This window comes from Amphiprion ocellaris, chromosome 5, assembly GCF_022539595.1.
Source record: "Amphiprion ocellaris isolate individual 3 ecotype Okinawa chromosome 5, ASM2253959v1, whole genome shotgun sequence".
Classification (NCBI taxonomy): domain Eukaryota; kingdom Metazoa; phylum Chordata; class Actinopteri; family Pomacentridae; genus Amphiprion; species Amphiprion ocellaris.
In genome coordinates, this window is record NC_072770.1 from 1,704,355 (window position 1) to 1,719,782 (window position 15,428).

The 15,428-nt window shown below is 38.2% G+C and overlaps 1 protein-coding gene across 1 annotated transcript; it reads left to right on the top strand.

Moving 5' to 3' along the window:
* Positions 1 to 47: 47 nt before the first annotated feature.
* On the top strand, positions 48 to 14,973 carry LOC111568410 (keratin, type II cytoskeletal 8-like). The gene is made up of 10 exons (XM_023270056.3): positions 48 to 521; positions 6,659 to 6,867; positions 6,963 to 7,023; positions 8,171 to 8,266; positions 9,287 to 9,451; positions 10,651 to 10,776; positions 12,725 to 12,868; positions 12,962 to 13,038; positions 14,245 to 14,291; positions 14,508 to 14,973. The coding sequence occupies exons 1-10, from the start codon at positions 213 to 215 to the stop codon at positions 14,612 to 14,614; spliced, it is 1,341 nt and encodes a 446-aa protein (XP_023125824.2). The 5' UTR covers positions 48 to 212; the 3' UTR covers positions 14,615 to 14,973.
* Positions 14,974 to 15,428: the final 455 nt, after the last annotated feature.

Here is a 15,428-nt window from a genome sequence, read left to right on the forward strand (position 1 = left end):
CTGACTCCACCCCGAGGAGGTTTAAAAGGTGGAGAGACACCTGAGACGCCTCACTGTGGTCAGACAACCTGCTTCACGTCCCTGTCCTCCTCTGTCATTGGTTTTCATTCACATCTTCTTCATCATCTCTGCTTCTTCCTTGTGGTTTGCCTCTTTTCCAATCATCCATTCCTACATCCATCTTTCTGTCTAACCCTCCATCTGTCTCCACCATGAGTCTGAGTCGGACCAAGCGAATCAGCTCCAGTAACTCTGTCCGGAGCAGCAGCTCCAGGAGGCTGAGTGGTTTTGGTCCGGGTCAGGGCGGTTTCAGCGGCGTGTCCCTGAGCAGCAGCTCTCTGTATGCGGGCACCAACGGGCACCACCACGGCCTGGGGGCCTCGCTGACCTCCCTGTCGGTCAACAAGAGCCTGCTGGCCCCCCTCAACCTGGAGATCGACCCCAGCCTGTCCATGAGCCGAGCCCACGAGAAGGAGCAGATCAAGAGCCTCAACAACCGCTTTGCAAGCTTCATAGACAAGGTAAAGGGAGTGAAACTGATCAGAATGGTTCCACACCTCTAGTCGTACTGTCATAATGTGGAATGAAAAAATGCCTCTTTAAACTGGCAAAAATGATCAGGGAAACTAATTTGTCCATTCAACTTAACACCTGAAGTTTGTTTTCTACCAGGACGGCATTCTAAGTATCTGATGAGTAACATTGCCATTTAGATGGTGGATCCTAAAGGAATCTTAAATACAGTTCATCTCAAACTCTTGAGACAATTTTTAAAACATATTTACATCCTGGTTTATGCAAAAATGCCCAAAATATTCAAATTCTAGCCGTTCTAAAAGGATAACTTGCTGCTGAGTATTTCTTTTATATTGCGTGTTAAATACCTCTGAGTGTTATTGTGTTGTACTGACAGAAGAAGTTAGCAAAACCTGTCACATTAAACAGTTAACACAGCTTCCTCACATTTCTAGACCAAACTTAAACACTGATCTGTTTCTGCTTCAGCTTCAAATTTTCATTTACTGTTGTTAATTTACCTAATCTATAGTATTTGTTGTTCTTGATAAATGCCACACAGAATTAATTCTATGTAAAAACGAATGGCTATTTTTAGCTTTTTTGGATACTAAATGGTTTGACCAACTGTAACTTTAACTTCAAGTCAGATGAAAATATGATTTTGTTTGTTTGTTCAAATTATTATACGAAGTGTATTTAGTCTCTGCCTAGGTATCTCAGGATAGCATCATAAGGACGTGATAAGTAACGCTGTCATTCTGTAAGTAGCTGGTCTGTCTTAGGTTATTTTTAAATTCACTTAATCTACATTTATCAAATTCATAGAAAACCTCAAATTACACTCATACTAAATGGTTTCAGCAGCAGCAGTTGTAACTTTATGTCAGATGAAGAAAGGACAGTATAAACTGACTACATGTTATGGAAAAACAAGGTCGTCCGTTCAAATTCATTACTGAAGTGTATTTGCTCATTGTTGAGGGATCTAAGGACTGCATTGTAAGTTTGTGGTAAGTTGCACTGTCATCTGAACTTATAAGCTGAGCTCAAATTCATCCAAGCTGAGGCCAGTTAACTTGTAGTTTCAAGGTAGTGGTGGATAAATTTAAAATGATTTAAAGGTTTAAAAAATGAATAAGTCGTTCAGAATTTTTGGTATCTTTTTCCACACCATCAACATTTTGTTTATGATCATAACTTGTTCACCGTTCTTCTCTGACAAAATGAACAACTACTAACAGTGTTGTTTGCTGTAATTACTAACCAAATTGATCAAACCCTACTACATCTTTGTATCTTAGTTACTTTACAAATTAAGCTTTTCTGCACACAAAATATATGAAAAATTCAGAATACAATGTTTTGTTATTAATTTAACTACCCGACAGTTTATTGAAGAAGAGACGAAAAAGTTAGTCAGATAATCAGATAAAATGGTAACTACGCTGATTTAGAGCACTTGTGACAGCATTTCTCACTATTTTCAGACTTTTTAGAAACCAATTAGTTGATTTATGGACTGACTGAGGATGAAGGTCTAACTTTACATCTGTAAAGCACTGAACATGCATTTTTTAAGCTTTGTAAACAAAGCAAAGGTCTAATTAGAAGAAGTGGCAGCGCAGGAATTGAAGTCATTTCGAAACCTCCAATTTCTGAACAATAACAGGCACAGCATCCTGATGCTGTGTAATTAGTACACAGTCCAATAAAAACCAAAGTAGAGACAGCATTTTTAATATATAGTCAGTGTTTTATTTTTAAGATCTGTGCTAGACACTCAATATCAAACAACAGGAAAAATGTGCCAAAGTGTTGAAGCACTGATGCTAATCTGGCTAAAGTAAGTAATATTGACACATTGCTGCATTTTAGAAACAAATATCAATAATAACATGCTAACCTTATAAATAAGAGCCCATGCTTCTTCTGAAAGTGTTACAAAACATTAAATAGGGAAGTCAATGTGAGAAGTGAGGAACACAGACTGCACATATTTCCCACAGAAGGCCTGCTCTGTGATAACGCAGGACATCGATACTCTACTTAGGGAACATCTCTGCTTTCTCACGGAGTGACTAACACTCCCACAATAGAGGCTTTGTTAGCTTCTCACATCAGCGAAGATACACTTCAGGTGTACAGAGACAGAGCCATGCTGGATGGGGCCCGTTGGTCCAAATGGATTCTGGTTTAAATCAAATGTACCACAAATACATCAGTCACCTTTACATATATAAATGATGAATCTGGAAGGTTGTTTAAAGTCTGAGCTATGTCCTGTGATCATTGCATTCATGCATGGAGGAGAGTTTCAAATAGCTGCAGATAAACTTTACTGATGCCAAAATAAAGCTGTAAACAAATCAAAGAACTAAAACTGCCTACAGTATTTAAAAGAATGGTGCAAATATGTTTGTAAAAGAAGAGCATGAGCAGCAGTATGTAGGAAACACAAGTACAGAACATATGCACAGTAATATCTCAAAGTATGTAGTTTTATCTAATATATGTGCAGTATATGTAATAATACTGAAGCATAACAAATCTGTGATACAAACAGATGTTATGAACATGATCTAAAAACACAATAACAATCAGAGGTGTACATTTCAGTAGAGATGCAATGTGAGACTGTGCCGGGTTTTTTTTGTTTGTTTGTTTGTTTTACAGAAAGAGATATTTCCACCATAAATTGAAGCAATAAAGGCACAAATTTTTGCAAAAAAAAAATAGACTGTAATGCAGGATAATAAATGTTTGATGCTCAGGATTTCCTGTGTAATGTGTTCTTCCCAATGTTCAGACTAAATCCAGACCCATGATAACAATATAGTGTTATTACATAATGCTATAACTGATAGAATGCAATGTAAAGTCAACAAAACAACAGAATTTCATTGCCTTCCATCTTTACTATATGTAGTTGTCTAATTTTTAAGCAGCTAGAAATCCATAGATTTTAGTCAAAGTGCAGGAAATGGGTTGATGTCTTAGTTAAGCTGCAACAAAAACAAAAATTTTTTTTAAAAATTCTGTGATTCCAGCTTCTTCAAACTGGATATTTTCTGGTTTCTTTCCTCCTCTGTGACAGTAAACTAACTTTCTTTGGGTTATGAACAAAATTCAAAACAAGACATTTGAAGATATCACCTGGGTCTTTGGGAAACCAAAGTTTAACATTTTTCACCATTTTCTGACATTAGTACATGATTGTACAAACAACTAATTGATTAATCTGGAAAATCTTCAGCCAGTTAGTCCACAACAGAAATAGTCAGTAGTTGCAGTCCTGAAGTGTGCAAAAAGGAATTTAACTTGAAAAGCTCCAATTAGCTATTTAAAGAGTGAGAAAAACCAAAAAAAAAATGCATCTGCAAAATCAGCTTGTGTGTCACCAGACAAAATATTGTGAAAGCTTGTAGAAAACAATTGAAAGTTTGTCCATCTGTCCTGTAAATGAGACGGTCGATGTGACTTCACAGCTGATAGGCAGCACACCAAAGAGTCTTTGTCCTGAAACTTCTACCTGGGCTTTGAAAAAGATGCCTTGGCCAGGTTTTTGCTCTTTGTTCATTGTTTCAGAACATTATTTCTAATACACTGACCGCCATGCATGAAGTCAACTGACCTGATAGATAAACTGACCTGCAGTGAAATCCCACCTGGCCTCAATTCACTAATGAAACATTAAAGAGCTGCTTCCCTCATGCAGAGAGTTAATTAGTCCGATGCAAAAGATGAGGTTTTACTTGATTCAGGACGACAACCCAGTTTGAACCTGAAGGACATTCAAGATGAAGTGTGACACCATTTAATTATGCTGGTTCCTGAAGAAAAGATCTAAACATTTATTTAAAACCTAGAAATTTGCTGAAAGCATCTGGTATTTAAACTGCCCTCTGCTCCCCGAATCGCTGGGACTAGACTGCTAGATATTTAAGCTATCTGTCCCATTTCCGTCCCATTGAGTCAGGCTGTAACCTGATAAATCAGGTCGGACACGGTGTGGTTGTGTCCCAGAGGGAGATTATTCTGCTCTGAACAGAACGCAGGCTTTGTGTTGGAGGTATAATAGACAGTGGATATACCCGGCCGCAGGCAGGAAACACGAGCCGGCAGGCCTGGAGAACCGTCAAGTGTTGACACTGAGCTCAAGCTGCGTATCTGCCATTCCTTCAACCTTTGTTTATCAAAGCAGGACCTTATTCTATAGACGCAGATGCTAATTATTTTCATCAGTGGCTAATGTGTTGGCAGTTGTCTTAATTAACCAATTAGTTGTTTGTCTAAAACCCAAAGATGTTCAATTTACTATCAAAGATAGCTTAACAATAAATGAATATAATATTGAAATTGCTATATCCTCCTGAGACCCAGCCCATTCATTTATGTCGTCTGTACTGGACATTTATTTTTGGTCTATATCTTTTGACTCATTTGAGCTACCCTACTAAATCCTAACATGCTAAAGAGAGGACACCCTGGCCTTTCCAAAGATATCTCCAGTGACTGGGTGGGATGAGGGGAACTTTGTTTTCATACTGAGACAAAATAGAGACAGCAGCAAAATGCGCCTGCCAGGAAAAGAGTTAGTCAAAAATTGTTGAAGTATCATTGTTTTACTTAAAGTAAATTTTCTTGTTTATGAACACGGAATTATAAATTGGGTTCAGAGTTCAGTTAAACTTTTTGACAGGAAAAATAATCTCCCCTTTATGAATGTCAGCTGTTATGAACATGAGAACAATTAAATGGGGTTAGCTAATAGCTAACTAGCTGGCTAGTTCTTTGTTTACATTCAGATTTCTGCCCAACAACATTCTTTTTGGGGTAATAAACACGCTGAACGTAAAGTAATTAATGTAATAAATAAATAGTTGTTCATTAGTATGTTTCATCCAACCTCTTAATTTTTTACACTATTGTTATTTAATTTAGTTTCTTAAAGTTTCAGTAGAATATGAATTGACATTTTTGTTTTCTTGTCAGCCTATTTTGATTTCGAAGTGTCACTTTAGTTTTTTCATGGTGAAATTGCTCTGTTGTCTCTAAAATAAAAATATTTTTGATAAAATTCTAAATTGTGAGTTGTTGTTTTAGCTCAAAAAAGGCAGGAAATCACAAAAAAGATATTTTTTTCCCCTTGGTTCTCCGGAGGATATGGCCAGGTGTAATGTCCATGTTGCAGAAGCTACAAATTTTGGATGCACGTTAACTGTGTCACAGCATACTATAACAAATAAAGCACTAAGGTGCTACAGAGATGCCTCAGCTGATAAACCCCAGTCTGATGTCCAAGGGGAACATGCTTGTTTAGTGCAGACTGCAGCAAAGATCATATCAGCAAATTAATATTCTAAAATTTTGACTCATACCACAACAAAATTTGTCAAAATCAGATTTTTTTAGTTTTTGCAAAAGAATAGTAATTTTCCATTAGCTCATGTTTAGTTAAAAGCTTTGTCTCAGAGTGATGTTGGGTATGAAGTGCACGGCTATGTTGTATTTCTCAGATACATCAGCTTCATAAGGGATTAATATAAAGGTTACGTAATCAGGTACCCATAAAGCAGCCTTGAGATCCATCCCCAGACAGATCTGCCACCATTAACCCCTTCAGTAATGTGAGTCCTAACAGGCCATGAGCTGTGGGATTTGGGAGAGTAAAGATCAGGGACTCACCATTCAGGGTAGAACTGAGGAAACCTCGTGGATGAGAAGTGAAATATCTACAAAAACCACCTTCTACTAAAGCTCTTGGGATTACCGTGACCTAGATGGCTGAAAATGCACACAGACCTGTTCAATCTTGTTTGTTTTAGTATTTTGCATTTGGTTTATTTTGTTTTACAAATGATTTCATTTTTTAAAATTCTGTTATCATGATTTTGGTTGCATGTTTAGAATATGTATAGTGCTTTGGTCAATTCAGGTACATGTAAAAAGTGATAAATGAATAAATAATCTTGATTCGATCTGATATACGTTTCAGAATCTGGTGCTTAACCATGGATTATTAATAATTATTTGATCAGAATATCAAAAACCAATCAAGTCAAAACTTTCCATACTGTCACCAGAGGGTTTGTTCCTGCGTTTAAAACCTCTAAATGTACCGTTCACCTCGTTCACCCAGGTACGCTACCTGGAGCAGCAGAATAAGATGCTTGACACAAAGCTGGAGCTGCTGAAGGGTCAGGGCGTGGGCCGGTCCAACGTGGAGCCCCTGTTCGAGGCCTTCATGGCAGGTCTAAGGCGCCAGATGGACCTGGTCAACAACGACAAGATCAAACTGGACGGGGAGCTGAGGAACATGCAGGGCCTAGTGGAGGACTACAAACACAAGTACATGATGACAGAAGCTCTGTAATATCAGATCCCAATATGCTTTTAGTGTCACTGAGCACACCGCCCTTCACTCTGTCCTGTTTCTGGCACAGATATGAGGAGGAGATTAACAAGAGAAACAACCTGGAGAATGACTTTGTCATCCTAAAGAAGGTCAGCACACACAATTCATTTATTCATACATTACAGGTGTGGCAAGTAAGACGAACCCCTTCTATTCTTCTGTCCTATTGTCTGTATTATCTCTCCTGCAGCATTCCCACATGCATCAAAATCCATAAATATTTTGGCAATTTTACTTGTCACTATCACATATGAGCAGGAGCTGGAGGCAGTTATACATGTGAGACACTTGGTGATTTACCCAAGCTGGTAGGATTTCCAGTAATACAGAAATCTGGCTTCATTTCCGTTGTACAGAAGTTTCCAACCTTATTTAGCACCAATTTAGAATAGACTAGACTAGACTAGAATAGAATAGAATAGAATAGAATAGAATAGAATAGAATAGAATAGAATAGAATAGAATAGAATAGAAAGCCTTAATTATTACTGTATTGTGAAAATACAACAAGCTCTACTGCTGATTGTTGCATTAACAAGCCAAACCTCCTGCACCTCCATGAAAACAGCACAACTGGTGTTCAGAGTCCTGTTGTTTACTGAAAAACATGCCGTCATCTCTGGACCTCATATCTCCTCCTGAAATGAGTCTGAAAAAAGTGGTGCCATGTGCAGATTTTATGATAGTGTTTGTTGTATGATTTGAAGAGCAATCATTGGCTTGAAGAGCAGACAGTAATAATGGACTCAGCCTCACACAGCCTTGAGGAGAGCTGATGCTGAGGGTAAGGGTAACCGCTGGAAAACAATCTCTTATATATTTGCAAATGTCTTTGCTATTGAATACTTGACATTCTCTAGCTTGAAAAAAGACAACTAAATTCCTTTATGGTGGAGAAAAAGCAAAAAAAAAACCTCCTAAAGGTAGACACTGCTTTCTTGTAATTTATCACGTGTGAAAATGATTGGAAACCACATAATGTGCCATATTTTATGAGCTAATCATGGGTTTTTGATATGATCTAAAAAGCTACAAGATAGCTACCAGAATAAGACAGATGTAGTGGCTTAAATGTCTCCCTTTAGAAACATAGTGCTGTTTAAGAACAAATTATCATACATGGTTCGTTGGCTACTTTCTTGCAGGGCAGTGTCTTTATAGTTGTAATATGAGCCTAACTTTAAGTGTTTTTAATCATTTTGGATAGTTTTAACTTGTGCCTCTGTGTGTTTTCAGGATGTGGACTCAGCCTACCTGGTCAAGGCTGATCTGGAGGATAAGGTTGGAGCGCTGACTGATGAAATCAACTTCCTGCGCAACGTCTATGAGGAGGTTCAGAAACATTTTAATGCTTTAAAACACTCCCTGCCTTTCTGTATTTGTATTTCCAGTCATTTCCCTGTTAAAGCTGCCCTTTCCACTGGTTCATTGTTCTGTCTTTATGCCGTGACTCATTGGTGTCGACTTCAAACATTAGGTGCCTCCTGAAGGTTTTTTATATAAACCAGCGGAACCCTTTGTTCTTATTGTTGTTGCTGTCTTGGAAACCTGTTCATAAAAACATACTTTAAATAATAAAAGAAGTTCTTGAACACAGGAAAGGTTTTCACAGCACTGCAGCTCCACTGAAACATGCCTGGACATGCAGCTGACTGGTTGACAATGTTCATTTTAATATAACAATTATGCTCAATATTCCTCCATTTTGAAGCATGTAGATGACATTAAATAATCTATTTGTTGTTCCTTTGTGCCAATAATCACAACTTTGTAATGTTTAACTCATGTCAGGCAACTGAAAGTGTTTTACACATTTATATACACTGCCATTCAAAAGTTTGGGGTCACTTAGAAAGATCCTTATTTTTATTTTTATATTTTTATATTTCCTTTATTTTTTAAAGACAAGCAGTTTTTTTTAAATGAAGATAACATTAAATGAATGATAAATCCAGTGTAGACATTGTTAATGTGGTAAATGACTGTTGTAGCTGAAAACAACTGATTTTTAATGGAATATCTCCATAGAGGTACAGAGGAACATTTCCAGCAACCATCCCTCCTGTGTTCTAATGCTACATTGTGTTAGCTAATGGTGTTGAAAGGCTCATTGATGATTAGAAAACCCTTGTGCAGTTATGTTAGTACATGGATAAAAGTGGGAGTTTTCATGGAAAACATGAAATTGTCTGGATGACCCCAAACTTTTGACTGCTAGTGTATATTTTTACATTTTGCATTTCTGAGGATTCATGAACCACGGCTCCAAAAAACATAATTCCTATTTATCTCATCTCTTGTGGATGGATTATTTTCACCTATCTCTTCTGTTTTACTTCATGCCCCCTGCAGGAGCTGCGTGAGCTGCAGGCCAGCATTAAAGACACCTCAGTGGTGGTGCAGATGGACAACAGTCGTAGCCTGAACATGGAGCAGATCGTGGCTGAGGTCAAAGCCCAGTATGAGGACATCGCAGCCCGCAGCCGGGAGGAGGCCGAGGCCTGGTACAAGAGTAAGGTAAGGACGAGGAAATATGACGTGAGCCATGTGACTGGCTACAGCTGCTTCAGAAGAGCTCCATCTGAAGAGACATTGCAGCCCTAGATAGGTCAGAAATCGGAAAAGTTGATGATTCCCTATATCTTGGAGACTACACCAACACAGCACATGATTTAGAAACAAAAACTGGTAAAGCTTGGGGAGCATTGCACTCTCTGTCAAAAATATGGATATCTCCAATTAAAACAGCACCAAAATGAAAGTATTCAAGGCGTCAGTGAAATCCACCTTACTCTATGGATCTGACTCCTGGTCACTAACGAGTCACTCTCAGAAAGAACTGATGGGACTTAGACCAGAATGTTACAGATGGTACAAAACATCTCCGGGAAATCACACCTCACCAACAAGTCACTATATGGCTCACATCCACGCTGGTCAACCATCATTAGGCAACGTAGACCAGCCCTGGATGGACATGTGGTGAGACACAACGAAGCAGCTGGTCGTTGCTATGGAAACCTGATGCTATTGGAAGGTCTGGCAGGCCGAGCACAACATTAAGGAAGGTGCCTGAAGAAGACACTGGTCTGGACAGCAAAGAACTTTGACTACAATGCTGGACAGAGGGAGCTGGATGAAGAACTTTATTCATGTCACAGATTCCGTCAGATGGAATTGACTGACTGCCTGAGAAGATCTCCAGAATCTATAATTCTCAGATGAAACCAAAAGTGTTTGAAAGTCATCATCAGAATCAGAACTGACTTTATTGGCCAAATATGTGTACACATGCAAAGGATTGGACTCTTATGTTTTCTTTGCTCTCATTCTTACAAAAAAAGGCAAAATGTGCTTTTTTTGAACAGAGGCATCAGGTTAGAGTATTGTTTGACTGCTACCCTGGTAGCTCAACAGATTGAGCAGGCGACCCATCAACAGGGGTTACAGTCCCTGATGCAGTGGTCCTGAGCTCAAATCCAGCCTTCTACATGACCTTCAACTGCAGGTCTTTTCCCCACATTTTCTGTCTCTTTCCATGGTCCTCTATAATAAGGGCCAAAAAAGTAGTATTTGACTGCTATTTGCAGCTATAAGTACTTGTAAAAGAGCATGTTTAAAGTTAACTCACATGAATTTTGTGAGCCACATGTTATTCATAGCTCAAAGAGACAAGCAGTGTTTGTGCAGATAACAATTCATTCCCCTGCTTGCAGTTTGACCAAATGTCGGTTCAGGCCAGCCAGTTTGGAGACGAGCTCCGCATCGTGAAGGGAGAGGTGGCCGAGGTGAACCGACTGATCAGCAGACTGCAGAGTGAGATAGAAGCCGTCAAAGCACAGGTACACCGGAAATACAGTTATTTCAGCTTAGACGTGGAAATTCCCCTCCTGCCTTAAAAATGTGATGTTCAACATTGTTTAATTAGTTTCTTATGAGTTGTGAAGTGCAGAACTCGCAGCAATATTTCGATTTCATGTGCAGTACTTCATTATCACATGTAGTATTATTTTGCTACTTCAGTATCATTGCCGGTATTACGTTTCTATCTTGGTCTGATTTTGGGTCACTTGTTTCATTTTCAGCATCGTATTGTACTTTTTCTTACATGAATTTGAGAATTTGAGATGTTTCGTCTTCATTTAACTCTGAAACCATACAGTCTGAATGGTTGAAGCCATTTTTGACCAGAGTCAGCACAAAGACGACCTGTTAAACTGCTCCTGTTTACAGTCAGATCAATTAAGTCTGGAGGTACAAGGAATGCATCTGATACTAACCTTTGTCATGGTTAGAATTGTTTTGCACATTATAAAAAAAATAAGCTTAACTTAATTTAACACAACAAATTTTCACCATGTCTGTTTTATTAAACTAAAAAAGATATGCTTTGAGAGGTTTTAACTCTATGTTAGTTTTGTTTAGTCTAAATTTAATTTAATGAATTTAGTGAACTCAGTTGTTCATTCATTCAATCATTTTAAGTCAAAATGGCTCCAGCTGGAGGAACTTTTTAAGGTCTTAAGTGTCTGGGAAAAAAAACAATGGACATTCTAAGTCCAGTTTATTAGAAATTTGCAAAATCCATACATTTATATAAGGGTCATTCCAGGATTTTGAAAAATAAACCTTCTCTTTTCCAGTTTTCTGCTCCATATCCATCAAAAATCAGTAATAAACTATCAAAGGCTTGATTGTCTCAGCTTCCACATCAATGGTAGCATTTTTATTCCATGTTTTCTGTGTTGTTTGCTAACCCTACTCTAATCACAGTAACAGAGTTGCTAATCCATGCTAATGTGATCTTTTTCTCAGCAGTAGAAGCTAGATATTTAGCTGCTGTTACTGCTGACCAAGAGGACAAACTGACTGATGGAAAACAGTCCAAAGAATTAGTCTGATCCTGATAATATGAGGTAGAGTGAGACATTCAATCAAGGCTACAATGTGATGAAAATATGAAAAATACAAGAGAGGACATAGCTTTGCTCTGCCCATTCTGTAGGAAAACTGTGTAATGATGTAAACGGCAAAAACAAAACAGAAAATGACAAAAACAAGACTCAAAATGACAAAACAAAGCGGAAAATGACAAAAATGAGACACAAAATGACAATAAAGGAGACATAAAATGACAAAAATGAGAAAAAAATGACAGAAACAAGACAGAAAATGACAAAAGCAAGACAAAATGCCAAGAACAAGACACAAAACGAGATACAAAACAGCAAAAACGAGACACAAAACAACAAAAACGAGATACAAAACGACAAAAATGAGACACAAAATGACAAAAATGACACACAAAACGACAAAAATTACACACAAAACGACAAAAATATCGTCCACAGGTTATGCTAACATGCTGTGGGACACACAAAAAATGTTTCCACAATTACAAGAGACATGAATGAAAAAAAGAAAGATTTAAATTTCATTTTAACTTTTTTATTTGAGATTCAGTTTGGTCATCAAGGGGGTGGGACAAGAGAAAAATGGCATTTTCGGGGGAACTCCAGACTTATTTGGTATTTTAATAATATTTTCAAACATTCTTTTGGTCTCAGGACAAGAAGATTTACACAACAATTGCATATTTTAATATTTTGTACATGGATTATTTGAAATTTGATAGGTGGGTTGTAAAATGTCTTCCAATTGACCCATATGGTAAACTAGAAAAATGTGTTCATGGTGTTTATCAGTGTACAGCTACAGGTGGCAGTTAGTTGAGCTCTCCTGACACTTGAGCAGCATCTAGGATGGTTTGTTGTCCCTGTCTCTCCTCAGCGTGGCAGTCTGGAGAACCAGCTGGCTGAGGCAGAGGAGCGTGGAGAGCTGGCTGTGAAAGAAGCAAAGGCCCGAACCAGAGACCTGGAGGACGCTCTGCAGAGAGCCAAGCAGGACATGGCCAGACAGCTGCGGGAGTACCAGGTGAGCTCACACAGTTACGGCTGGACCGAAGAAAGGATAGAGTGGACAGGAAAATGCAGAATCAGAGATAAAAATTCTGCTTTCAACCTGCAGGACCTGATGAACCTAAAACTGGCTCTGGACATTGAGATCGCCACCTACAGGAAGCTGCTGGAAGGAGAGGAGGACAGGTGAGTGTGGGGTTAGGGTGAGCCTCAATAGGCCGTCTTTAAAACCACCTAGCAATAGGTAGGAGAGGGCTGTAAAAATGTATTACATGAACCATTTTAAACGTCTGACTGAAAGTAAACAGTAATTAGACAACTGGAGAGGACATTTCTACTGACTCTATCAACGATTTCCATCCGAAGTTACTTGCTGTCTGAACTAACCCCCCTCCATGTTCATCCATCATTTTGTTTACATGCATGACTTTCTAGACTCTCAGCTGCTAAATGTATTACTGAATCACCCTGGGGATCAAATATGAGGATGGTCGCAGGTCATTTAAACTTGATGGTCGACTGTATTTTTTGGGAGTGGAAGTAGAGACTGAGGATGGAAGCAGAAAGACGTCTGGAAGATGCTGGTGTCCCTGCACTCACTGTTCTGCTGCCAACTGCTGCTGCAGAGAGGGAGATCTGTTGATCGCATACTTAGAAAATCTCCAGCAGAGGAGCTACAACCAATGAATCTGCAGCTCTGATAAACATCCTGGAGATGATGTTTCACCAATGACACATTCAACTGGAAGTAAAGACTGAAAGAGGCCAGACTGAACGTTCAGCTTCCAGTACAGTCAGTGAAAGCTGCTACAAATCCATCTCAAATCATTCAGAACCTTCTGCTCAAAACTGCTTGAAAATTGAGACTATATTAGAAAGACAGTGTCTCAGGGACTGTTAAAGATAACTAGAATAAATAATCACTGACTAAGAGTTTAAATAAATGATAATAAATAAAAACTTGAAGCCTTCATGAAAAGTTGCATCTTTGACATCACATGACCAAAATAATGATAATGCGAAGGTAACTAGTTATTCGTCACAATATTACAAAACAAAACAAATAGAATGTTTTTTATTATAAAGTACTTGCTCACAAAAAAGAAAATATTGTGATATTCATTGAACTTTCAGAACTGATTGAGGAGGTATGAACCACAAAAATCTAAAATATTGCTGGATAGTCTGATCTGAGAAGATCAGAGTTCTGGAGTTTCAAAATGACTGCAAATATTACTAGGAAAATGTTTTTTAATATGAGCATTTCCACTAGAAATTGATGCAGAAAAGACAGAAATTGGTGCAGTAAAGTTCACTGGATTGCAGAGAATTCCCCTTTCCCATGTTTATTGCACCATATACACCAGCTAACCTTTATTTCTTCCTCTGCAGACTTGGACAGCAGTCCATCCTCAACATTCAGGCCGTCTCCAGCTACAGTAAGTAACAAAGCAGAGGACTTTACTGTATGAGGCATAAACACTGGAAATGTCTTCCCACGAACGAGACCTCCACACCCCGACCCGAAGGGGTACATCTGGAGAAAGAAATCGATCTAAATAAAAAACAGATCGAGAGGTCAAACACAAAAACGTTCATTTTTTCTCTTCCATGCAGCATCATCTTGGTGTCTTTCTCTGTGTGTTCCTCTGCAGGTGCTAAAAGTCCTAACGGCTACCACAGTAGCAGCAGCTCTCCTGCTCCAAAGCTGCTGATAAAGACCACTGAGATGAGAGATAACAGCCGATACAGCACTCACTGAGAGCACTATACACATCTTTAAATGTGTCAGGGTGCACATTTCACTACTAACTGTAACTTAGAGTAATGAAAAATTAAATCATCGAAACTCTGGAATTAAAGAGGAAATAGCAGCGGGCACCATTGTTTCTAATATGAACAATATTCACTGTAGTCTGTGAAGGAGAATCTGATTTTAGTCACATGGGGCCTTGAACAGGCACTGTGGTAGGCTGCTGTATTGTTTTCTGTGTAATCCATAGGAATATAAGAATGTTGTAGACTTGAAAATCATTTTGGAGATCCTGTTAGAGTTTTAGAGTCACTGGGTTTGAGTTGTCACTTTTCTGCTGCTTTCGCAAATAAAGTGAACAAAAAGGCTCTGGAGTGTTTCTCTTTATTCCTTGAGGTTTAAAAGGTTGTGGAGAAATCAGATAACAATGATGATTTAATATACTTGGGCATACTATGGGCTTAATGAAACATGGAATACCAAACAATCACACTATTCCTGTTTTTATGTACATCTTCTGCATCTTATTCTGAAAGACAGCTCTGTAACGTAATATATGAGTCTGAATTTTTCAGACGAATCCAAAATATAACCTTTATCTAAGTGTTATTTTATGAATTGAATCCTTTAATCATATCAAGTTTTCAGTTTTAAGGATTAAATCTTCACTGAAAATAACAGTTTCTGTCAAACATCTGATCCAGTTTCAAAGGTTTATTCCACCTAAATAGTACAAATTATGATTTTAAAGGTTGATAGATAGATAGATAGATAGATAGATAGATAGATAGATAGATAGATAGATAGATAGATAGATAGATAG